The 21,307-nt window shown below is 49.2% G+C and overlaps 7 protein-coding genes across 7 annotated transcripts; 2 read left to right on the top strand and 5 right to left on the bottom strand.

The window, feature by feature from the left end:
• The first annotated feature begins 237 nt into the window (after positions 1 to 237).
• On the top strand, positions 238 to 1,993 carry F5B22DRAFT_461617 (uncharacterized protein). The gene has a single exon (XM_047972066.1). The coding sequence runs from the start codon at positions 510 to 512 to the stop codon at positions 1,830 to 1,832; it is 1,323 nt and encodes a 440-aa protein (XP_047834187.1). The 5' UTR covers positions 238 to 509; the 3' UTR covers positions 1,833 to 1,993.
• A 2,470-nt stretch (positions 1,994 to 4,463) lies between these two features.
• On the bottom strand, positions 4,464 to 8,103 carry F5B22DRAFT_593074 (uncharacterized protein). Its single transcript, XM_047973986.1, has 2 exons — positions 7,571 to 8,103; positions 4,464 to 7,487 (listed from the first exon to the last, which is right to left on the bottom strand). Exons 1-2 carry the CDS (start codon positions 7,608 to 7,610, stop codon positions 4,789 to 4,791), a joined length of 2,739 nt encoding a protein of 912 aa, XP_047834186.1. The 5' UTR covers positions 7,611 to 8,103; the 3' UTR covers positions 4,464 to 4,788.
• Positions 8,104 to 8,293: 190 nt separating this feature from the next.
• F5B22DRAFT_593053 (glycoside hydrolase family 131 protein) lies at positions 8,294 to 10,187 on the bottom strand. The gene is made up of 5 exons (XM_047973985.1): positions 9,728 to 10,187; positions 9,623 to 9,672; positions 9,530 to 9,567; positions 9,094 to 9,471; positions 8,294 to 9,025 (listed from the first exon to the last, which is right to left on the bottom strand). The coding sequence occupies exons 1-5, from the start codon at positions 9,903 to 9,905 to the stop codon at positions 8,788 to 8,790; spliced, it is 882 nt and encodes a 293-aa protein (XP_047834185.1). The 5' UTR covers positions 9,906 to 10,187; the 3' UTR covers positions 8,294 to 8,787.
• A 494-nt stretch (positions 10,188 to 10,681) lies between these two features.
• On the bottom strand, positions 10,682 to 11,704 carry F5B22DRAFT_643188 (uncharacterized protein; the record flags this gene model as incomplete). Its single annotated transcript, XM_047978227.1, has 3 exons — positions 10,682 to 11,254; positions 11,340 to 11,428; positions 11,479 to 11,704. 3 exons carry the CDS (start codon positions 11,702 to 11,704, stop codon positions 10,682 to 10,684), a joined length of 888 nt encoding a protein of 295 aa, XP_047834184.1.
• Positions 11,705 to 13,026: 1,322 nt separating this feature from the next.
• Positions 13,027 to 16,649, top strand: F5B22DRAFT_593042 (uncharacterized protein). Its single transcript, XM_047973984.1, has 4 exons — positions 13,027 to 13,792; positions 13,847 to 14,000; positions 14,059 to 14,147; positions 14,259 to 16,649. The coding sequence occupies exons 1-4, from the start codon at positions 13,681 to 13,683 to the stop codon at positions 16,211 to 16,213; spliced, it is 2,310 nt and encodes a 769-aa protein (XP_047834183.1). The 5' UTR covers positions 13,027 to 13,680; the 3' UTR covers positions 16,214 to 16,649.
• F5B22DRAFT_593040 (SGNH hydrolase-type esterase domain-containing protein) lies at positions 16,626 to 18,516 on the bottom strand. The gene is made up of 3 exons (XM_047973983.1): positions 17,964 to 18,516; positions 17,610 to 17,824; positions 16,626 to 17,535 (listed from the first exon to the last, which is right to left on the bottom strand). The coding sequence occupies exons 1-3, from the start codon at positions 18,052 to 18,054 to the stop codon at positions 16,867 to 16,869; spliced, it is 975 nt and encodes a 324-aa protein (XP_047834182.1). The 5' UTR covers positions 18,055 to 18,516; the 3' UTR covers positions 16,626 to 16,866.
• Positions 18,505 to 21,292, bottom strand: F5B22DRAFT_593037 (BTB/POZ domain-containing protein). Its single transcript, XM_047973982.1, has 2 exons — positions 20,811 to 21,292; positions 18,505 to 20,731 (listed from the first exon to the last, which is right to left on the bottom strand). The coding sequence occupies exons 1-2, from the start codon at positions 21,048 to 21,050 to the stop codon at positions 19,031 to 19,033; spliced, it is 1,941 nt and encodes a 646-aa protein (XP_047834181.1). The 5' UTR covers positions 21,051 to 21,292; the 3' UTR covers positions 18,505 to 19,030.
• Positions 21,293 to 21,307: the final 15 nt, after the last annotated feature.

Here is a 21,307-nt window from a genome sequence, read left to right as displayed (position 1 = left end):
GGGTGCCATTCCGTTGCCGCATCCCGTGGTGTTATAATGACCAAGCACGGTTCGAAAATGTGGGATGTGAGATCTCACACAGCACACCCCACTGGGGAGTTGATAGCTCTTGCACTGGAATCTCCCTTGCTGTTTATGCACCTACATATGCATAAACATTAGACGCCCTCGACTCAAGTGCGACTCGAAGGGACACCCTCACTATTGCTACTTTATTATCCCTCTCTGACCCCTCCACTCAAGGAGCTTTTCTGTACCACCTTCTGAACCGCTTCTCCAGTCTTTACTCCTTCTCTGTACCAACTAGGGAACCCTAGCCGGCCCTTGAGGATCAATAGGTCCGACAGGGCAACTCAGTCTTCCTGTATCAAGCTATCTTGTTCTGCACAAAAGAGTTCCTTCGTGCGGCTTTTACATGGTTATCGTATAAACCCCTGTATCCCATCAGAGAGATTTACGCTTTGGCTTCTTCTACCTTGGTCAACTTCCTCAAAGAATATCTCCGGAATATGGAGCGACCCAGCATCTCCTTATCTTGTCGACAGAGTGACTCCATAATAGAAACTACAATGGCTGCCCACTTCACAACAGGGCATGGGAACATGTCGTCAAGACGGCCGGCTTCGAGAGCCAATTTCTCATATCCTAGACTTAGTCGTCATGAGTCAAATGAGAGCCGATCATCAAATGGCTCAGTACCAGGCATGACGGATGCTTCAGACTCCGACATATCCTTTGATGATGACGGGAGCTACAATACATCGGCAGGCGAGCTATGGGATAGCTTTTGGCCTGAGAATACAGAAACGTCATCAAGTTACCGATTCTCCCAAGAAAGCCGGGTTTCTCTGCTACAACCTAGACAACACAAAGGCTACTTGGATATTGATCCGATGTGCCACCAGTCTGGTGTTGTAGATGACGAAGCAATCAAGGCTACTATTAGAGGGTACGGGTGGCAGGAAGAGGAACCTCCTTCACCCCGAACTATAACCCAACCACCACCATCACAACCTACGCCACTGTTGACTACACCACCACGACCGGCACCTAAGAGAAGCCCCGTGACGTACTCTGTCTACCCCAAGCCACCAGTGTTCAACATACCAAGACTACCACACCCTCCACGGACTTCATCGCTAAGTTTCGAACCACCCTCGCCACCACGACGACCTTCGTTTCTCAGGGGTAGCAGATCAAGCGCAGCTTTGAGAGCCAGCAAATCGACACATAACATGCATTCCCTTTTTATCGCACCAACAACCACACAATCTAACAAGGCAGCCTCATCACAGCAGCGTTCATCAGCGGCAATGAACACGGCAGCATCAGTGCCAGTATCCCCAGTATATCCGCCACCGCCCACACCCAGGACTCTCCGCCCCAGTACATCGGCATTTAACCTCCGAGACAAGGTTCGGATGCGCAGCAACACCAGGGGTTCATCATCGCGGGATCATGTAACAGCACCGCCACCACAACTTCTCCCCTCTCCGCTGCCGGAGCCCATGCCCACGCGCCCTCAATTTGTCTCCGTCTTCGAGCTAGACTCTGACTCTGACTCCGAGACCGACGCAGCAGCAGAGGAGAGTCGCAGCTTCGCCAGACGGTGGGCCAGGGGCTTGCACAAGAGAAGCACGGTTGAAAAGCGAGGCGCCGCCGCTGAGCGAAAGGTTAGCAGCAGTGCTCGTGGATATGGTGGCGGGCCAGTTTCAACATCAGGCGCTGATTCTGGCGACAAGGATGGCGACGAGAGGTTAAGGGATGGTGGCAGTCTCAGCCGCAAGCGCGGGGGCAGCCTAGGTCGAATATTCGGATTCATAGGCCGGTGAAGCCAGGACAGCCACTTGCTGTTGAAGCAGTTGCCACCGCCTGCTCCCCACCCGGCCAACACTATTTCCTGCAGCCTCGTCGATGGCGCACTGCTAACTGGTCAGCTCATTTGCGAGTACGCCAACACGCCCACAGGGCTGAGTCGCTACGCCAGTTTCCTTTTTCTTTTTGCTAAAAGAAAATTTCTCTTCCTTCACCCCCTCAATTCTTTTTCTACGTTTTACCACGCCTGAAGTCTCTCCATGACGCGAACTTTTCCTCACCGCCCAGGGAGCGGTCTGAACACGTTGAATGAATCAAAGAAGTAAACGACACTGTGTATGAATCTTGTTACCAACCTGCCCAGTATGCTTTACGCATCTACGCATTACGCTCTTTTACGACTAACCAACCACCCGAACGATCTCGGGGTATCTCCTTTGTTCTTTTCCTTTTCCTTTTTTTTTTTTTTTTTTACCTCTACGGCGCATCGGGGGATGTTTTAACTGGGAATACGAACACATACATAAAAAGGGTGGCAGGATTTCATGAGAAAGGCGAGAAAACTTGCACTTCTAAGGTTCTTAGGCATATGAGTACTGGGATTAGAGAGGCGAAGAGTTGCAAGACATGAAACGAGAAAAAACGAAGTTTTGGGTTGTATGTTGTTATGTTTTATTTTATTGTAACGAATATTAGCATCGATGGTGAGCAGGACTTTCCTGTGTCTATCTTGTTCTCTTCTACTTTTAGCATATTTCAGATGGGCTTTTTTTCATGTTGTATCTACGCAATGGTAGCGAGTCTCCCAGGTGTACACTTCTCATAAACATTCATCCCTAATGATCTTGTTCACCTTGAATACCATGTAGCCGCCTTATCCTCAGCAGATCCTCGAGATCGTGATCAGGTAATGTCTAGCAAACATTTCGCTTCACTATACATGTTGACGGCACTAGTCTCACTATGTCCCTAAGCCGGTCCGAAGCTAGGAAGGTTACTTGAGCCATTCCTCAGACATGCATCTCAACCGTCTCTCTCGCACCTCAACAAGACAGACAGACATACCTATCTACCTAGGAAGTGGGAACACTGGATTAATCGCCCTTCCCCCTGCAGTGTGCATGCGGCAGTCGCAGATCCGCGAAGTCTCGAACGGTTCAGCTCTGGATCCTTTCCCACAGAGAAAACATTGTGATGTTCAAAACAAAATTTCGACCTAGCGAAACAGTGTTTTGTCCACCCGTTGAGCTTTGCGCGGGGGGCTCGAGACAACCTTTTTTTGGAATGGAATACTACCTACTGCTGGAATATGATGCGACACTTCTTCATTTCTACTCGCGTTGCATTATTATTCGTTATTTGGCAACTAGAACGTGAAATGAAAAATGCATGGGAGGGAGGTATTCGGGGCCAATAGTAAAGCATAAGTTGGTTGGCATTTCTACTTACGGTGCTGTCTCGGCTCTATTTAAGAAATGTTTCTTCAATTAATTAGACGCTCGCGATTCGCTTCGTAGGCCAGGCACGCAACGTGGGAATCAAGATTCTTCCCCGCAATGTTGAATGGAGGTACGGCTTGTCCGTTGCTATTTCTATTTCGTTGATTCCAACGTCGTTGCATTCTTGGCTGGGAGCCGGAGTCGTGTAGATGGCCTCGTGACAAGTGCTGATGACACATACCTACTACACGATGGCAAGTCTTCTATTGCTTAGGTAATGCAGGACGTCGCTCCTGACGACTCTCCATACCTCCCTCTCTATCTACCTGGGTACATAGGTTAAGGTAGTCAACATTATAGACAACGCTGGGTGGAGATCATGTTCATAAACTAAGACACCTTGCAAGTTGATGGTTAGGCCTCTTGAAAGGGTTCATGTACTACTCACCTGTACATTCGTCGCCGGAAAGCACTCCGCACCTTGATTGAACTCCTATTTGGATTGTAACAGAGGATACTACAACACATCTTATCAGAATAGCCAGCTGAAAACACAATCATCAAGAGTCCGTCCCCTCCAAGGAAGTTATTATACCTTACGTTGACATCATCTTACCCGTGCAGTAATATACATGAGAGATTTTGTAAGTAATAAATAGTAAGGTAGTTGGAAAAGGAGGACATAGGATATAGGACCAAAAAGTGAAACTCGGCCAACGCGGGAATCGAACCCGCGGCGCCTAACGATGCAGAGTAGATAATACTAACGCTGAGTAACGCTGGATAACATAATATGCTTCGCTAGACCGTACCAACTCGGCCATGCACCCTTCATATGTAGGTACTGACTTAGGATAGGGAGATGTAATTTCAGATATGTAGCCCTCTTCCATCTTTCATAGGCGATTAAGTTTGCACTAGGAGCTCCTTAGACTTTGGCGTAAGCGATACAAGGCAGTGGTCTCCCCTTTCCGACATATGTCCTCGTCGTTGCTGCCCTAGTCTCAAAAGTAGTTCACCTAGGGAACGCTTTCGGAGTGACTGATGCACCCACAAGAGATCCTATACACTCTCAGAACAGATAATACTTTGCGTGACCTAGCGGGATGAGTAAAAGGAGTAGGAAGGGTCACAACCGAACATATAGATCCAACGTCCCTTAACATGGAGGTTATTGATTAGGGTAGGAGGATACAAAGTCAAGCAATATCACGCAGCACAACGGCAAAACTAAGAAAAGAAATTTGTATGCCAACATCCCCCTCAATAATCCAAGTTCAATTATGATTCCTTTCGCCCAAGTTATCGTTGTGTGATATGTAATCCCAATCTCATGATAAATCATCAGCCCGTATCTCATAACGCCGTGACACTCATGCCTCATCCGTTCATAAACCCAGATATTTCATAAATCCGTACTCGCCGTAAATCCAATTATGCCAACCGATTACCCTAAAATGCACCAAATCGCTTTCTTTCTAAGTTTATACATGGTGGCGCCAAAAGCGCCTCGAATTGAAGAGTGACAATGAATCTAATAATGCCCATACAACTCCCCGCTGTCGTTAAACAAAGGTGCCGATATAGACTTTTCTCTGATATACTTGTCGTACTGTCGCAGTTTCGTCGGATTAACGGTAAATTTGCTGTAGCGCTTGATACCCAGCCTCTCTTCGCCATTCTTGCCAGTACCGAAAGTCCAGCGACCTTGGCGATGCCAGTCCTTTCCGCAGTCGAGTGCAGCTCTCAAATCAGTCCGTGTACTTATTTTAACCTGGTCAAAGGCATCGTCCGTGCGCAACTGCTCGTTGCAGCAGAAGCTAATTATCTCGGCCAAACAAGTGACAGCGTGGGGGAGCCGAAACTGTTTTCGACTGGGAACGAGCGAGATCAAGGCGACAAGGTACAGGAGCAAGAGGGCAAGGATAAGCGCAAATATCGGCACGTTGGGATATACGTGTACGACACCAGATGGTGGTGTCAACGCCATGAAGAGCCCACCACTGAGAACGGGAATTAGCACGAATAAGGGTGCTAGAAAAGTAACTGCAGCCACACGCCAATGCTTCAGCCTGATAGCCTTGAGTGTTGATTGCCACGGTAGGGATGTTGCGTAATCCAGGAGGAGGGACTTCTCTGCGCGAGATCCTTCCTCGCGTGCTAACTCGCCCCACGGCGCTAGGATGCGCAACGTGGATTCGAGAGACTGGAATACAAGGAATAGAGCGAGCCCAATGAGAGAAGGGAGAAACGAATAGAGGAAGTCGGCTGGGGAAAACGCGCCCGCCAAAGGAGCCGCGCTCAAGAGAGGAAGGAAACCATCCCGCAGGTCGGTGGAGGGGAGAAACGAAACAACGAAGAGGACGAGCAATAAAGCTGTCACCGCAACGACCAGAAAGATGATCTGGCTATCACGGAAGCACCAAGGAAGATAACGGAAACGCGCCGTCCATGGCTGCTTTGGGTCCTCGACATCCGGTAGCGTCAGAGGACGAGACTCGTCTCGTACCGCAGCCCAGTTCTTGTTATCCGCTTTCTCCAGCTCGAGATCCTCCTTAGTCGTAGGAACCCCAATACCCCAGAAGATCTTGTTTTCGGGAACCTCGGGTGTCGTCCAGTAGCCAAGTCTCTCCGCTGTGCCACCGAGTATCTTCCTCATCTTTCCACGTGTGGCCGCCGTCTCGAGACCGCGGTACTGGGGTAATGAGTTGCTTGGTGCTAGGAGGAAGACAACGTCTGCGATGCTTCGAACGTCCCACGTCTCAATCATGCCGGTCCTTCGATGTCGCCAGAAGACGAACAAGACAATCGTTGACACAAGCAACGACACATACAAGGCCACTAAAGTCCAAGCCACACCCTGGACAGTAGACCACCTCCAGACGCCATCAACGAGCACCACGGTATACAAACTACTCAATAGAGGGATCGTGAAGTTCATCAGCCATACAATAATCGTAGGTACCCAGACGTGCCAGGGACCGAATAGTTGCGGCCACAGAAACGACTTGGGGTAAAGAGGTAGGAAGACAGCGTTGCGCCGCTCGGTACGGTTATCGGACGCCATAGCAGAGAAGGGGAATACCCGGAATACCGCCGCAATGACACACTGCGCATAGATGAGGAGGACAGCGCCGACCAACTGCGGGAGCACGCGAAAGAGAAAGTATTGACCACCATAGATCGTACCAGCGTAGCTCGTGAAGCCATTATGACCAATTGAATATACAGCGGAGAATATAAGCGCTATTATGATGAGTATACAGAGCACGGCAAGCAGCAGTAGGGATGGCGCTCGTAAAATCCAAGGCTTATGTGTAAGTGGAGGCGGTACGGGACGATCGTACCCCATTGCTTCCAGGTCGTGATTGGGGGTTGAGTCTGGTTGGGCTCGCCAGAGATCAACTGTTCGTGGAGGACTCTGGTTTGGAGGCTGGGGAACATAGCTCTGCTCAACTAACGTTTTGGCACGGTAAAAGGTATCGGCCATATCGTTCATGCGAGATCGCTCCGGTTGTCTCACCACTTGCCTAGCTGGCTGATCGAGTGGTTGTTGCTCGTCAGTAGGCGTTTGTTGCTCTATCCTCGGCGTAACAGGAGCATGGAAAGGTGTCTGCCAACCGCGCGACACGGGATCATCACGGTCATGAATAGCAACTAGGGATTGGCGAATAGGGGGTGGTTGAGAGACCTCGGCATTGAATTGAGGAGTTGTCTGAGGTCGTGGAAGATAGGCTGAATTGCTAGCGGCAGGTCTGTTGTTCCCAGGCAGGACTCTAGAGCTCTCGCCGCTTTGGCCCGTGATAGCTTCGAGAGCATATCGAATGTACGGCACATCACTAACTCCTGGGGTAACAACGCCGGCCGCCCTCACGAGATCGTCTTTGAAGTCCCTTTGCACCAAGGGATCCGTTTGCATGCCTCCCATCACGAACGGCGTTGGATCGAAACGCACTGAAGGCGTCAGCCCTGGTGTCGAGGAGGCATATTCAGGATAGTCAGCGCGGTAGCCGGCATATCTCTCATGTCCGTAGATCTCTTCGTCTGAGGGGACTGAAACAAGGGTCGGGGGCTCTGGCGGTGACGGGGCGTAAGGTACAGGCGAGTCCTCCATTGGAGGGTTGTGCTCTCGACCGTTGGGCTCGGAATGAGGATGGTGAACAACAGTCACCTGTGAGGCTGTCGGCTGCGGTTCACTCGTCGAGGGACTGGGTTTGTAACTGCTATTTGCGCCTGGACGAGCGAGAAAAAAAAGTGAAAGTTAGCCTTGTCCGGTTCTTCTCTTGTTGCATCACCGCTGAAAGAGCTCAACATACGGTTTGGTTCGGGATCAACATCGTCAAAGCCGAGACTCATGTTGGATGTGTTGTACACACTATGGAATTAAACGGCAACTCCTCCACGTCGGACACTCGACCAATTAACAGCACGCAAAAATTACAGATAAACAGAATATTGTCTACAAAACATGCAGGTCCAGATGCATGATAGCAGCGCATCAGGCGCCGAGAGGCTTTTAAGGCCAATGGCATCTGAATATGCGAGGCGGGTTGTCCATCTTAGTGTGGCAGCTGTGATGAGGGGTGGTTGGGTATCAGCAGGGTCTCTGCCAGCCACCGCCAACACAATGCGACGAGAAGGTTCGTTTAGAACCGCGTGGGAGAACAGGGGTGTTGAGAAACAGGACAACGAGAAATCAGAAAATGTCATGATAGAGAAGTAATGACGGTGATGGTGGTGTTGTATACTCTTTATCAACTGAAGATGCTATAACTACATGTATGCACCTGCCTACTCTTGTCTGCAACAAACACGGCGCTGCTCGATGATGAGAAAGAACACCTTCATCGCTGCTGTAGACAGGGGAGCAGCTTCTGCAACGGCCTTTAGGGACCAGCCGACCCGAGCTAAGCTTCTTCTAGCTTGGCTCCGGGCGCACTAAGCAAGGATATTAGTGAGCTGTTAGCGCTTTGCACGGATGCAGGGTCCCCTGTCCACCACGTCTTTAGCCACTAAGCTTGTTCCCTAACATTTGTTTCCACTCGCCTGGATAAGCAACCTTCAAGGTACATAGGTAGTAGTAGTACCACGTACAAGGTCCTACCTAGAATTGAGGCGGCGGGGGATATGAGATGGAAGGTGGGAGATGGGCAGTCAGAAACTTGGACCCTGGAAATAAAGAAAGGCCGTGTCTCATCATTCGCCTACAGGTTGATATCAGAGGTATCATACATCCTAGCATCGCATCATTTGATAAGTACGCACTAGGAAATGGGTCATACCAGTGTGCGAGTGTAGTTTAGCCTCTATCAGTACTATGTAGTCTACACATCCTGTCTTCTTACTTAGACTTGCGCTACCTTCAAGAAGCTGCAGGTAATCAGATGCGACGAGATTAGTTCTAGGTATTGCTGGCCGAGCCGAGTTTCCATGGTCTAGAGAAGCATCTATATCCAACAATCTTCCTTCGGATAGGTAAATAGTCCTTTCTACCTATCTCACGCAGAGCATAGCCCTATGCGGCGAGCCTTATTCATACCGACAAGCTAATGCACCCACTCGAGCTATCCTCTTCAAAGATACCGCCGAAAACGATGCCTTCGTCGATGCCCTGCTCCTGTTCACCGTTCTTGACAATATCATCGCCACCGTTGAGACCCTTTTTCAAGACACCGAAGTGGAACTGTCCTTGACCACTGACATCGTTGGCCAGTGTCTCAGTCTGTGCAACGAGGGCGTCGGTGTCCTGAGAGTAGAACACTTGAGTCGTCCTAGATCAGCCGAGCTTGTCAGTCGTACCATCCACCCACCGCAGGGATACGAGTTTCACGACACCTACAATGCATCAAAGTCCAATGTAACAGCAAAGTTGTGGAACACATCCTCAGTGAAAGGCGTGGAGAACAGAATTTGCGCCGGATTGGCGTTCACGTTGCCGAACAGTTGCAAGGTATCTGGGTCGGCGGTATCCGTGCCGAGGATTGTCCCCGTCTTCAAGACAAATTGGTTGGTGCTGAAATCGTTGCTCTCTAGGAAGACAAGCTGGTACTCATGAGTAAGATTTAGCGGGCGATTCGCATCTTTCATGACGCTGAAATGAAGCGTTTTCACTCCTGTCGTCGACGCATCAGTCCCGTCGTTGCTGGCTATAAGCAGCTCTGCTCTACGAAAGCCTGTCTGCACGTTGTCGGCGCTTGGCGCGAAGATCGAGTCGTCGCTAGTCTTGTGTTAGTATACATTTTACGTGCTCTATCATAGTTTGAATGTGCTCGTGCCTAATGGTGACTTCTATTGGGATGGTGCCAACGTCAAACTACAATCATGTAAGTGGGGAAGTTTAAGACATTCAAGTCTAGGGGCCTGAGTACGAGTGACGATAGCGAATCTTGAATTTGGACTACCGAACCAAGGTCCAACCCTATTTACATTAGTAAATATCCTCACACGTACGACTTCGGAGATGGGTGTTTAACCTTGACCGAAGACATTGTTAGGGTCAAAGACGCCATTGTCAGTATTCAAAGTAGCAGCACTGAAATCAGATGGCACCCGGCCATCGAATTGAAGATCACATTGCTGAGACACCACTAGCGTGGCGGCCATCACAAGAAAAGAAAGAAGGGAGTAGTAGCTTGCCATTATTGAGTACATCTAGCCTCCAGTGCTAGCTGATATCTCTGCCTAGGTAGGGATAAGGCGAATTGGCGACTGGGCGCTCTATTTGAAGGCCAGTCCGGCTCCATAGCCAGTGTGGTGTTGATGTTACAGATTGTGTTGATACGTCAAAACGTTAGGTGAAACTTGATATGGTGTTAAACATCTGAAGATCAAACCCTGGGGATGGGGCCATTTTATCCGAGATACTGAGGACTCCACAGAAATATACATATGCTCCAACAGTAGTAGTTTTTTATGTAGAATCGTGACTGTAGGTGAAAGCTTTGATGCAAACGATTGCTTTAGGAAACCCAAAGCATGCTGCTACTGAGTCAGAAGTGTCCAAGTGCTCCACCACCCCTGTCGAATTATCCAGTTGCCGGGTAGCCCCTCTCCCCTATTTTTGTATGCAGGCTTAGTCCGTCAGGCAAGTTAGAGGTAATTAGATAGTCCAATATCACGAGGCCATTACTCAATGCTTGCCTGATCAATTTCCAAGTAATCTCGATGGTATTCGGTTTTTTCTTTTTCTTGTTTTTTTTTTTCTATTTCAACAAGAAACTCTCGTTGACTGCGCACTCTAGCACCTCATTACAATGGAGGTAGTAACAACGCCCGTACTCCAATATCCATACTTTGAAGCCAAATTCATAATCATTCCAAAGTCGTAACATCCTTCCCAAGCTACAATAGCCATTGCTTAAACCTATATCAGACTCCACCCTCCAAATCTTTCAATATAGAGACTAGTCATCTAACCGGTATTTCGGTTACTTATCTCCACCTTGCTCGTTGCCTGGCTGGGTTGCATTTCGGTGGTATTCCCTATACCATTCTAGAAATGAAGCGCTGTAGGTTCTATTCATCTCATGTTCCGTCGAGGCCGAAGTATCCATAAATGGTTGGTCTGTAGGAGCGGTGACACCTACATTGCCAGAGGATATACACGGTAGTGCGGTGTATGCACCTTGGCCTGCAACGAGATTATACCCGACGCTGCCGAACACAGGCGAGGAGTATACGGCACTCCCCGTTGGTGATATGGTAGTATCATTTTCACCTGCGTATCCAGTGCCAGGTTCTGCTTTGACTGGATTAGAAGGAGGATACGAGGCCATCGCTGAAACTCCTGACATCGGGATATCGCCTCCAGATAGTGAGGACACAGGCATAGGCATATAACCCAAAGTGGCCACAGTATTTGGCCCTGAGTTGCTAGGTGGAACTATAGGGGAAGGTGGCCGCTGCTTGGTGCATTTGTTAGGATCGTGCCACTCACCCGGGATCGGGATATACTTTGACGACTTCGGAATCTGCTGGAGGGAAGGGAATGGCGAATGCTCCTATTGCAGACGCTTAATTCAGTTATTGCCAGAAAGGAAGGAGGCTCAAACCATGTTTTGGTGAGGTTTCATGGAGTAAACTAACCTGATCACAACCACAAGGCAACGCAATAGCCATCCAGTGGTCTCTATTATTTTGCCGCAGTGTAAGCCCGTCCTCCAACATGATGACTCCTGTTCCTTTATTTAGCATTCTATTGTAGAGTCGGAAAGTCCCTACTCACCCAATAGATCATTTGCAGCGGCCACTAAGTTTTGAGCTTTTATTTTATCCATATCGACCATAATGAATGTGAGAGTGTTTCCGCTGCCAAATGTTTGATTCCACATCTGGAATGAATCCGGTGTATCAGCTATTAGGTTAAACTTAGATAGAAATAGCTGCTTTAAGTGGTCAATCGAATGGTTGGCGCCCTGTAACCTCGTTATTTCATATTCTGAGTTGAACATGGCATGTAATGGTCCATACGTTTTGAAAAGAGACGCCGAATTTGTTTGTCCTGTCTTCAACATGCCCCTTCGGAAAGCGTTGCAGATAGATCCGTGAGGAAGCACTAGACGCCATCAGGATAGTAGGGGTTTCCTGCCAAGAAGTCCAACTATAGCTGTTGGAAATATGGTCCTAATCGTAGTCGTTACTGTGGTTTCAAGTAACTACTAGACTGAATAATGAATTTATGTATTCCAACGCCAGGTCTTGTCAGTATAGCGCTGTGTTCGTTTCTCGAGAGCAAACCAAAGTTGAATGAATAATTTATTTATCGAAAACTTGAGAAGTAGACTCGCCCCTTTTTATTCTATAGCCGCCCAATTGGGAGTACAGAACTTGCCACAGGCGTCTAGGGTTTGGCGACTGATGGACCCGCAGATTGGCTGCCCTCTAGCTCCTTTGTTTGTTTTGTTGGTAGTATTGGTACGACTCGGCCTGAGAAGCAAGGGACTGAAGTTCGGAAAGTTCCACTCTGGTGCGACTTCGAGGTGACTCTGTCAGCTGCCGGCTTACAGAAAATCATGATATATAGCGAATGACTAAGAAAGAAAGGTAATTTCGAGTCTCGAAAGCAAATGAATATATTAATATCATCAATATAATTACACGTCTAGGGAGCTTTCTCGAGCAATCTACATGCAGTACGCCTATCCTTATATATATGGCTGATGATTTGTTGATAATTATATATCAGCTTAGAAACATCTGGGCCAGGAGATAAAAGATTACTCCTACAAATACTAATCACAATACTTGAAATTTCTGGCATAAAATATTATCTAGATGGTTTCTCGGCTGATCATAAGCGGCCATGAATGGAACTACATTAGCCTCAAGATAGAACTGGATTCTTCCAGACACTCGGACGGATCTCGAAATAAACCTGCTGCAGAAATTCGGTAACTTAGCGGTTTGAGTAAGAATAGAAGTATTTGATGACATAATATAGTTCTTTATTTGCCAACAACACGCCACTTTAATAGAGTGGGATCTAGCTAACTGATTCCAGATTATGTAGAAATCTTTTTCAATTATGGAAGCTACGAGGGGATTTTCGACCATTCACGCATCATAACATATATGTATGTTGGTCATCTCTAATCGATTTAGATGTGCTAAATTTCGGTCAATGAGCCGTGATCAGCGACAACACATCCCTACCTTAGTCATGGCAGTGCTAACCACAGAAGAGGAAAGCTCGAGGCAAGGGATACAGACAACTTAGTCATGTATCGGTACATAGAAGTGGACATAGCGATAAGTGCATTTATGTTTCTTTGCAAAAGTGTACAGCGTATTCTGGACCTTAACACACCCTCGAAATATAGCTCATGAGTCTGGCTAATGACTGATTTTCCATCTGCCATATGTCTTGCGGTCTAATATATGCGCGAGACAAGGCGCGGTAATCGTGGACGAGAGCCGCCATCCCGCAAGGGCGTTGCAACGTCATGTGAAGCCGTCGGCGACTATCAATCCGAGCTAAAGGTACTGTCACATTAATATTGAAATGAAAGTCTGTCCAGTACGATCAAAGCCAGAAGAAACGGCACAGAATTCAATTTGATCTTTCACACTTCAAAGCTCCGCTGGCTTGTGCGTGCTCATGAATTACGAGTCGGCGAATTCCATTCTTTATTAACATTCATGAGGTCCCTTCACCCAAGAATGCATTTTAACGTGGGCATTCATCAGGCGGTTGAATCAGCGGTCGTTCTGGATTGTAGAGTACATGGTAGGTATGAAAGACAACAAGCTTTTTAGCAAGCCCATCCACGCCACTGGAATGAGTCAATGGTCATAGGAGGTCTTGAATGTCGAAAAAAATGTTGCAGCAGAATGTCACTGTCTAAGACAGCATGTGGACAAGCCAATCCGAGAAGCATGCGCGCCTCAAAGGTCTGTGTTTAATTTCCACAAGCAATACAGTTACGGCATGTTCTTGGCTCAACCACGACATCGGGTCCGTGTTGTTATTTTTGCCCAGTATTGCTGTCAAGTCGGATTTTGTATAAAGTATGGTGGATTGGAACGTGTGAAATCGAGATCTGAACCCGCAGAGCATCAGTACTAACGATAGCAGCAAACAGGATCCTACTAACCTAGGAATAACCACACTCATTTTGTTTTTGGATTTACAGTTGGGACGTTATTTGAAGTTACACGCAAGCCATCCCTGGTCATCTCCCTCATCATGTTGACCAAGATCCTCCTCGCCGGGCTTATCCCCGGCGTGATGGCGAAGCCCGTTGCGTTGTAAGACTCTCCCATCTGCATCCAAACTACGGCACGACGGACTAACTGATACTCCTAGATCCTCTTCCTCGGCCAAGATCCCTTTCTCAACGGCTGCAGCTGAGAAGCCCAAGGTTCCGGCCAACCAAAACAAAGGTCTTGATGGAAGTAAGTGAGCCTTGATGAACATATCATCACTATTCTCCCTATAACCGAGGAACAATAGCGGCAGAACCTTGTACTCTTTGACGCACCTGAATACTAACGACACCTCAACAGGTTATCCAGTGGCGGCCGTTCCATACGCAGCCGTACCACTGTCATCGGCGGTAACATCCGTATCATCAGCGGTATCGTCTATCTCAACAGTCGTCTTACCGTCATCTCTGGCCGTTGAGGACGCTCCTGTCGTGCCTGTGCTGTCCGTTGCATCCTACCCGGTCGCACCGGTATCAGCACCCGTGGCTACCGTCCAATCATTCCCAGTTCAAGAGGTTTATGTCGTCAAGACTCCAGTCGTGCAACCCAGTCTGGCCGTTTCGACTTCCTCCCTACGCGAACTGCCTTACAGCATCAAGTCGCCACCAGTCCAGGTTCCAGTTTCGACGCGAAGTGTGGCCCCTACAACTCTAGTCCAGCTTCCGTATACCATCAAGACCCCAGCAGTTCAAGTTCCTGTACAGTCGTACCCGGTCGCTTCAAACGCGGCCGCGGAACTGCCATACGGTGTCAAGTCTGCTGTCCCATACGCCGCAAGCTCACCTGTATCTGTAGTTGCGGCTGTTCCGTACGCTGCCAGCTCACCTGTATCTGCGGTTGCAGCTGTTCCGTATGCCGCAAGCTCACCTGCATCTGCAGTTGTCGCTGTTCCATATGCCGCATCATCGCCTGCTATTGCCTATGCCGCATCATCAGTAGCAGCTGTTCCGTACGCCGCAAGCTCACCTGCATCCGCAGTTGTCGCTGTTCCGTACGCTGCATCATCGCCTGCTATTGCCTATGCTGCAAGCTCACCTGCCGTATCAGCCTTATCCGCAGCGGCCACGCCATATCGTGCCTCGTCTGCCGTATCAGCTCCATATGGTGTGGCCTCATCTGCCGCGTCTCCTTCGGAGTGGCAACCCGATACTGTTGCACCTTCTGCGAAGGACGTATGCGCCCAAGGTTGCATAGCCGAAAGATGTGAAGATAAGAAGCACCACTTCGCAGAATGCAAAGCCCTGTGTATCACGGACTGCAAAGTAAACGGCCCTTCAGACACCGCCAGCAGCAAAGACAAGACTACCGCCAAAAACCCTGCCATTCCAGACCACGGAGTCACCACTCCTGCTATTGGTGCTGGCGAGTTGACGTGGGAGTCTTGCATGGAAGCTTGCGACACCCAATTCCAGTACACTGAAGTTACCGGACCTACATACAATGGCAACCAGAAGTGTGTCAAGCAATGTGCTGCCTACCGCAGGTCAGGAGCAGAGCTTTACGAGAAGAGGGAAGTCGAGGCCATTGCTGAGAGAAAGGTCAAGAGCCCCCCTGCCGAGCCCAAGATCACTGCCGGAACCGCCGCCTATGAACAGTGCGTTAAGGCTTGCAGCGGTAAATGGCAGGGCACCGATGCCGTCCCGAATACCATCACGGGCGAGAGCAGCTGTGCTAGTGGCTGTGCCAGGAAATTTCTAGATGGCGCCGAAGCATCAGTGAAGCGAGATGTCGAAAACATTGTTGAAAGAGAAGCTAAGAAGGTTGCTCCCAAGCCAGCCCAGTCCGAGATCATTGCTGGAACCTCTGCCTATGAACAGTGCGTCAAGGCTTGCAACGGCAAATGGCAGGGCACCGATGCCGTCCCGAACACCATCACAGGCGAGAGCAGCTGCGCCAGTGGCTGTGCCAGGAAATTCTTAGATGGCGCCGAGGCATCAGTGAAGCGAGACATAGACGTCGAGGATATCGTCGACAAGAAGCGCGAGGGGATCGAGGCCGAGGTCGAGGCGAAGACCGACGCGCTCATGCCACGGAAGGTCAAGAACAACCCCCCTACCGGCCCCAGCGTCTTCGCCGGAAGCGCGGCCTTCGAGTCATGTGTCAAGGCCTGCAAAAAGAAGTGGCAGGGCACCCAGGCCACGCCCAACACCTACACGGGCGAGAGCCACTGCGCGCAAAGCTGCTCCCGCGGCGTCAAATACGGCGCGGATGCCATCGTCAAGAGGGACGCCGTACCCTTCCCTTTCGAAGCGTAAACGGCTGCTTGCGTCGCCTCTCCCTTCCTGAAGCTGTCTCCGGTCCTCACAGCAAAAAAAGCTTTCTCGTCTTAGAAAATTTAATGTCTTCAACATAGTGTATGGGTTCGATAATGGAGGGATGATTAGTGGTGGCTGTGCTTAATGGGTTTCATGATAGATTGATTGCAATCATATCCTTCTTTTGTGTTTTTATCGATATGTTATTTTTCTCTACTATTCATTAGCTTGAGAGCAAGGGAGGAAAAGGCTGGGGGTGGAATTAGATATATTATATTATGCCTACAAGTTATAGGCTTCACGAATTGAATGAAATAGGTTAACACGACCGCTTCGAACAGAACATCGTGACGATGTTGTAAGAATCCAAGGCAAAGCGAGAGAACCATAATGATGGGGCCAGAGTCGACAATCGAGGTTATGATCTTTGAAATAGGTTTGTTCTATACAATATACAAGAACTAATACCGGAATAATGGTACAGTTGGTTTCAGCGACGTCCCTACAATATTAACAGAAAGACCTGCTTCTTCTTTTGACCGCCCAAATCCGTAATCGCCATGTTTATGCTCTAATCCATATAACCATCGTTTCCTCGATGGTATCAAATGCAACCCCCCCACGCCTCTATCTTTCCGAGTCCGATGACGTTTTCACATAGCACGTCTTCTACGGGCCTTGGGCTTCTCTTCGTCCTTCTTTGCTTCGCCCGTGGCCTGTTCATCCGGTTTTTCCTTGACCTGTTCCTCGCTCTTGAGCTCTTCGGCATGGCGCTCGGCCTCACCATCAAAGGGGACACCATTGTTGACGGGGGCTTTGATCCACCCTTTCTCGTCAACATCCTGGATGCTCTCGATAAATATGTCGCCCATCAGGAAGTAGCCCTCGTCGATAGGATGCATCTTGTCTTTGCCAATATGCTTCACCTCAACTCGGTGCGGCAGACCCTGATCGTGATGCATCTCGGCAAGCACGACGGGCTTGCCCTCGCGGATCAGATCGTGGGCGACCTGTCGAATTTGCGCGTTTGCCGACGTGACACAATCCTCCACATTCTCCCAAGGGCTGGTGATGATAGTCGACATGATAATTGTCGCACGGGGGGAGGCTTCGAATAGATAGTCCACGAGCGCGCGCATCTTCTGTAGGACAAAGGCTGGGCCCCAGTGTTGTTGCTGGAAACAGTCGCTGGACCCGGCGTTTATCAGGATTAGGTTCGGCTGGGTCTGGGGCACAATCTCCTTGCAACGGTCTAGAGTCGGCTTGATCGGCTGAGCACCGAAGGCTTGAACATCGTTGTCAAGAAAGTCGCCATATCGGTTCTGCGAAAGAGGGTCTCAGTATCTGTATATGCGGGACATGGACGGACGACGATAAGTCAGAGTTCGGAACATACCTGACCGACATAGTTGACCTCGTTTCCTTGTGATACCAACCAGTCCCGAATCTGTTTCCGGTAGCCCCTTTCGCCGGTGGAGTGCTCGCCGAGCGTCATCGAGGCACCGATGAACATGACACGGAGGGGAACGCCATCGGCGAGGCCATTCTTCTTCGGATGCCGGAGCTTATCCCAACGTTCTCGAAAGTCGACCGGGCCAGTGTGAAGTGTGGCTACGGGGCGTCGTTAGCTTGTGCCCATACCTGTTTTAACCTCGCAAGCCTCCCAGACTCGGGAATAGCACTACGACGTGTCCAACGTGTCGCGTGGTCTGCCTGCTCAGTAGGCATGCGTGTAGATTGATTGACGTACCGATCAGGATCAAGGTAAAGACACCGGCTATGGTGATCTTGTAGAGGAGGGGAAGCTGCGAGCAGCGGCCAAGCACCGAGAGCATCTTCATCTTGCCAGACACCGTCGCATTGCCTGCAATAGGAGGGTTCAGGTTGGATCAAGAGAATCAAAGAGCTTCATTGTCGGGTCCATGCCCAGACGCAACGACGTGATCTGCACATTCAGTGCTAAACTTAGAGAATCCAACAATTCCTTGGCGACCGGCACTGACGGCATGTCGCAGCAGTGCTGTCGCAGTTGCATTGGTGGCCGCGCCGCACCTTGGATGTAGCCCTGATGTAGTAGGCCGCCTGGTGGTCAGCTTGGCGGGGCGCTGGAACGGTACCGAAGCGGGGGCCGACATGGTGTCTTACGCGGCCTATCCTTCACTGCTACGTACGTACCTACGTATGTACCTAGGAACATACTAGGTACTAAATAACTACCGCGTCACAGAAGCAGAACCTTGGATTTGAAGTGCGTGAGCGTGCCGGTTATAAAGATATTCAGGGGATTCACAATGATAGTAAACAGTATATTCCCACGAGGCTCTCCTCCTGAATCCCTGAAGGAGCGTTTTCTGCGACCGCCAAGAACGAAACAGTTACGAAATAGGGGACTGCTAACGCCATCATTGGCACATCATTTACCATAGAGACATTGTGATGGGCGATCCTCACGTAATCCCTCTGGCTACCTACGTATCAAGAAGGTAGATACCCAGTCATTACTGACCCAATGCCCGCGAATCTACATACCCAACAACCTACCGAAAGCAGACTCTTTGGTAGAAGCCAATGTGTTTCAAACATGTACATGTTATAAATAAAAAGGGAAGAGGTAAAGTACAGACAGACCTGCCCTGAGTATTCTGCCAAGTGCGTTAGTGTCAAGTAAGTACTGTACTATGTAGGTAGGCTATGTTCTATTCTGGCGTGGTACATGTGTCTCCACGTTAATATATATCCAACGGTTTCCAACATTGTCCACTGGTAAAGCAAGCCAATTTATATCGCCAGCCGAGTCTCTATGTCTAGCCTAGTCATCTATGCATCTAGTTTGAGCTTCTGTAGCATAATGTCGATTTTTTCCAACAATACCCGGTAATTGATGGCATCAGATGCGAATTCGTCTTCAGCCACCTCCCCGTCCAGTGTTCGGACACCATTGCCTGCTGCTTGATTAGCCGCCAGGATTTGCTGGGGGCTAACGTTTGGGGTCTTTTCAGATTCTCGAGGCGCTGGAACCTCTGTACTGTCGCCTACAATCTGAAGCTGCGAGGACAATGCTTCGGCAATTGAAGCATCTGTCTCGTCGTTTTCATTCAATATCCCCTCTAGGTCGGCGTCTTCAAATCTCAATCTGAACCGTTCGCCAAGATAATATCGAATGTCGTCAAGCAGTTCGATTGTATCTGTTTCTTCTCTGTTCTTGACTCTCGAGGCACTTTCTTGTATTAGTTCGGCAAACTCCTCTTCGTCAATGTAGTCTTCAAGCCGATAGGCGAGGTATCTAGCTGCAAAGGTTTCGAGGCGTTGTACTCGTAGGTCCCATGCTGCATGAATTACGTCGTAAACATTTATGGGTTCGACTTCAACTCCAGCCTCGTTGGCCCCACCGTGCGTCCGATCAATCAATAGATTACTGTTCCCACTACCAAGCGAGCTGATCAGAACGGCAGCTTTGCCCTTCAGTTTCTCTAAAAAGAGCATATCCGATGCGTATAGCAGGTCGAGTGCCAACTCCAAGGGACATTCCACTTCCTCCATGTAGAGGAATTTAAGTATGATTTCAAGAACTCTTGGCGAGCAATCGACCTTGATGACATGAAGATGTTCAGACTCTTGAGCTTCTAGGAACGCGCTAGAAAACATTGTTGCAAAGTAAGGGCTTCGGATTAGCATTGCCTTGTGTACTGGATAGATAAAAGATTTTCGATGATGTGCTGTGCTGTTTTGTGATTTCGAATGGGCTCCCGCGCCAATTGGGATAGCACACAACCCTCGATCCTCTTCCGAGTCGGTGTCATCGACTCCTTCTTCATCTACCCGTAACAGACAGTCCGCATATATGGAGTTACCAGAAGACCACTTCACTTCGGATACCCTCCGTGTGTCGACAGTCATTTTGAGGTCAATGATCTTCCGATTGAAGAAGTCTCCGATTTGCTGTTGGGCTCGATTAACTTCGTCTAGATGGCGCTGCCTTACTAGCCGTCGATCATGCCCAGATAATATGGCCTCCCACAACTCTGGTATCTCCAGTTGCTTGCAAATCTTATCAATGCCAATGAGAACCTCTTCCTCTGTATGTTCGCTACGGGAGTCCACGACATCTCTCGGGATGTCGCCTAGGTAAAGATAACGTAGCACAACCCGGAAAGATTCGACGGGGTGTGAGAGCGGGAGCTTCCACGTAGTCGTTTCCGGTGCGTCTTTCAACTTGTTTCGGAAGTATGGGGATCTAGCAGAAAGGACGAACTTGTGAAGCTCAAATTTTGTAGTGCCCTCTGTCAGCACAATATCTGAAGTTTTAGGCGTTTGCCTTGTAAACAGTGAGGTGATGTGAGCGGCCCATGGCTGTAGAGGGTCTGTCGACTTCGAATAGTCGTACTCTATTAGCAGGTTCCGAATCTTATCATTTAATGCATTGTGAATGCATCTTTCTCCTTGGAACGTGTCACGCTCCGCTAATGCCCCAGATTCAAGTAACAACTCGACCAGCTCGAAGTGCCCGCAAAGGCTTGCCTGCCGCCACCGAGGTTAGCGAGTTCGAGGCTCTGCAAGTTACCAGACGATGATGAGATATCCGCGAACACAGGCTTACAAGAATCAAGGGTGTGTAGTCAAATTTGTCCACGGCGTTCAGATTGACACCCGCTGATATAAGCTCCTGCGTCCGCTTCAGATCTCCTTTCCGACAGGCTTCTAGTAGCTCATTAAAAGCTTCGCTTGAGTCCAGGGGATTCTCAGCTCTCGACACTTTCGGCACCCTCAACACGCGACCCTGGGGTAGCTCTACGTCATTTTCGGTCTCTGCTCCCAACCCAGATCCATGGATAACCATGTTTGGGAAGCTGTTGTTCAACACAATCAACGAAGTTGCCAGAACCAAGTTTTGTAAAGCTAAGGAAATTGTGTCTATTTACAGGGTGATAGATTAAGGAGAGAGAGAAACAACAGGAGGGAATGAAAGACCAGAAGCTGAACACATTCTGATCGTTCATTCAATCAACTCATCGGAGTTATCGGATTCGATGGCGAATGTACTTCGATACCCAGTCCACGGCGCTAGATTCCGTAAGCACCTGTTCTCACCAGGCG

This window comes from Xylaria bambusicola, assembly GCF_022495145.1.
Source record: "Xylaria bambusicola strain CBS 139988 unplaced genomic scaffold F5B22scaffold_6, whole genome shotgun sequence".
NCBI lineage: Eukaryota > Fungi > Ascomycota > Sordariomycetes > Xylariales > Xylariaceae > Xylaria > Xylaria bambusicola.
This window is presented reverse-complemented; position numbering and strand designations above follow the sequence as displayed.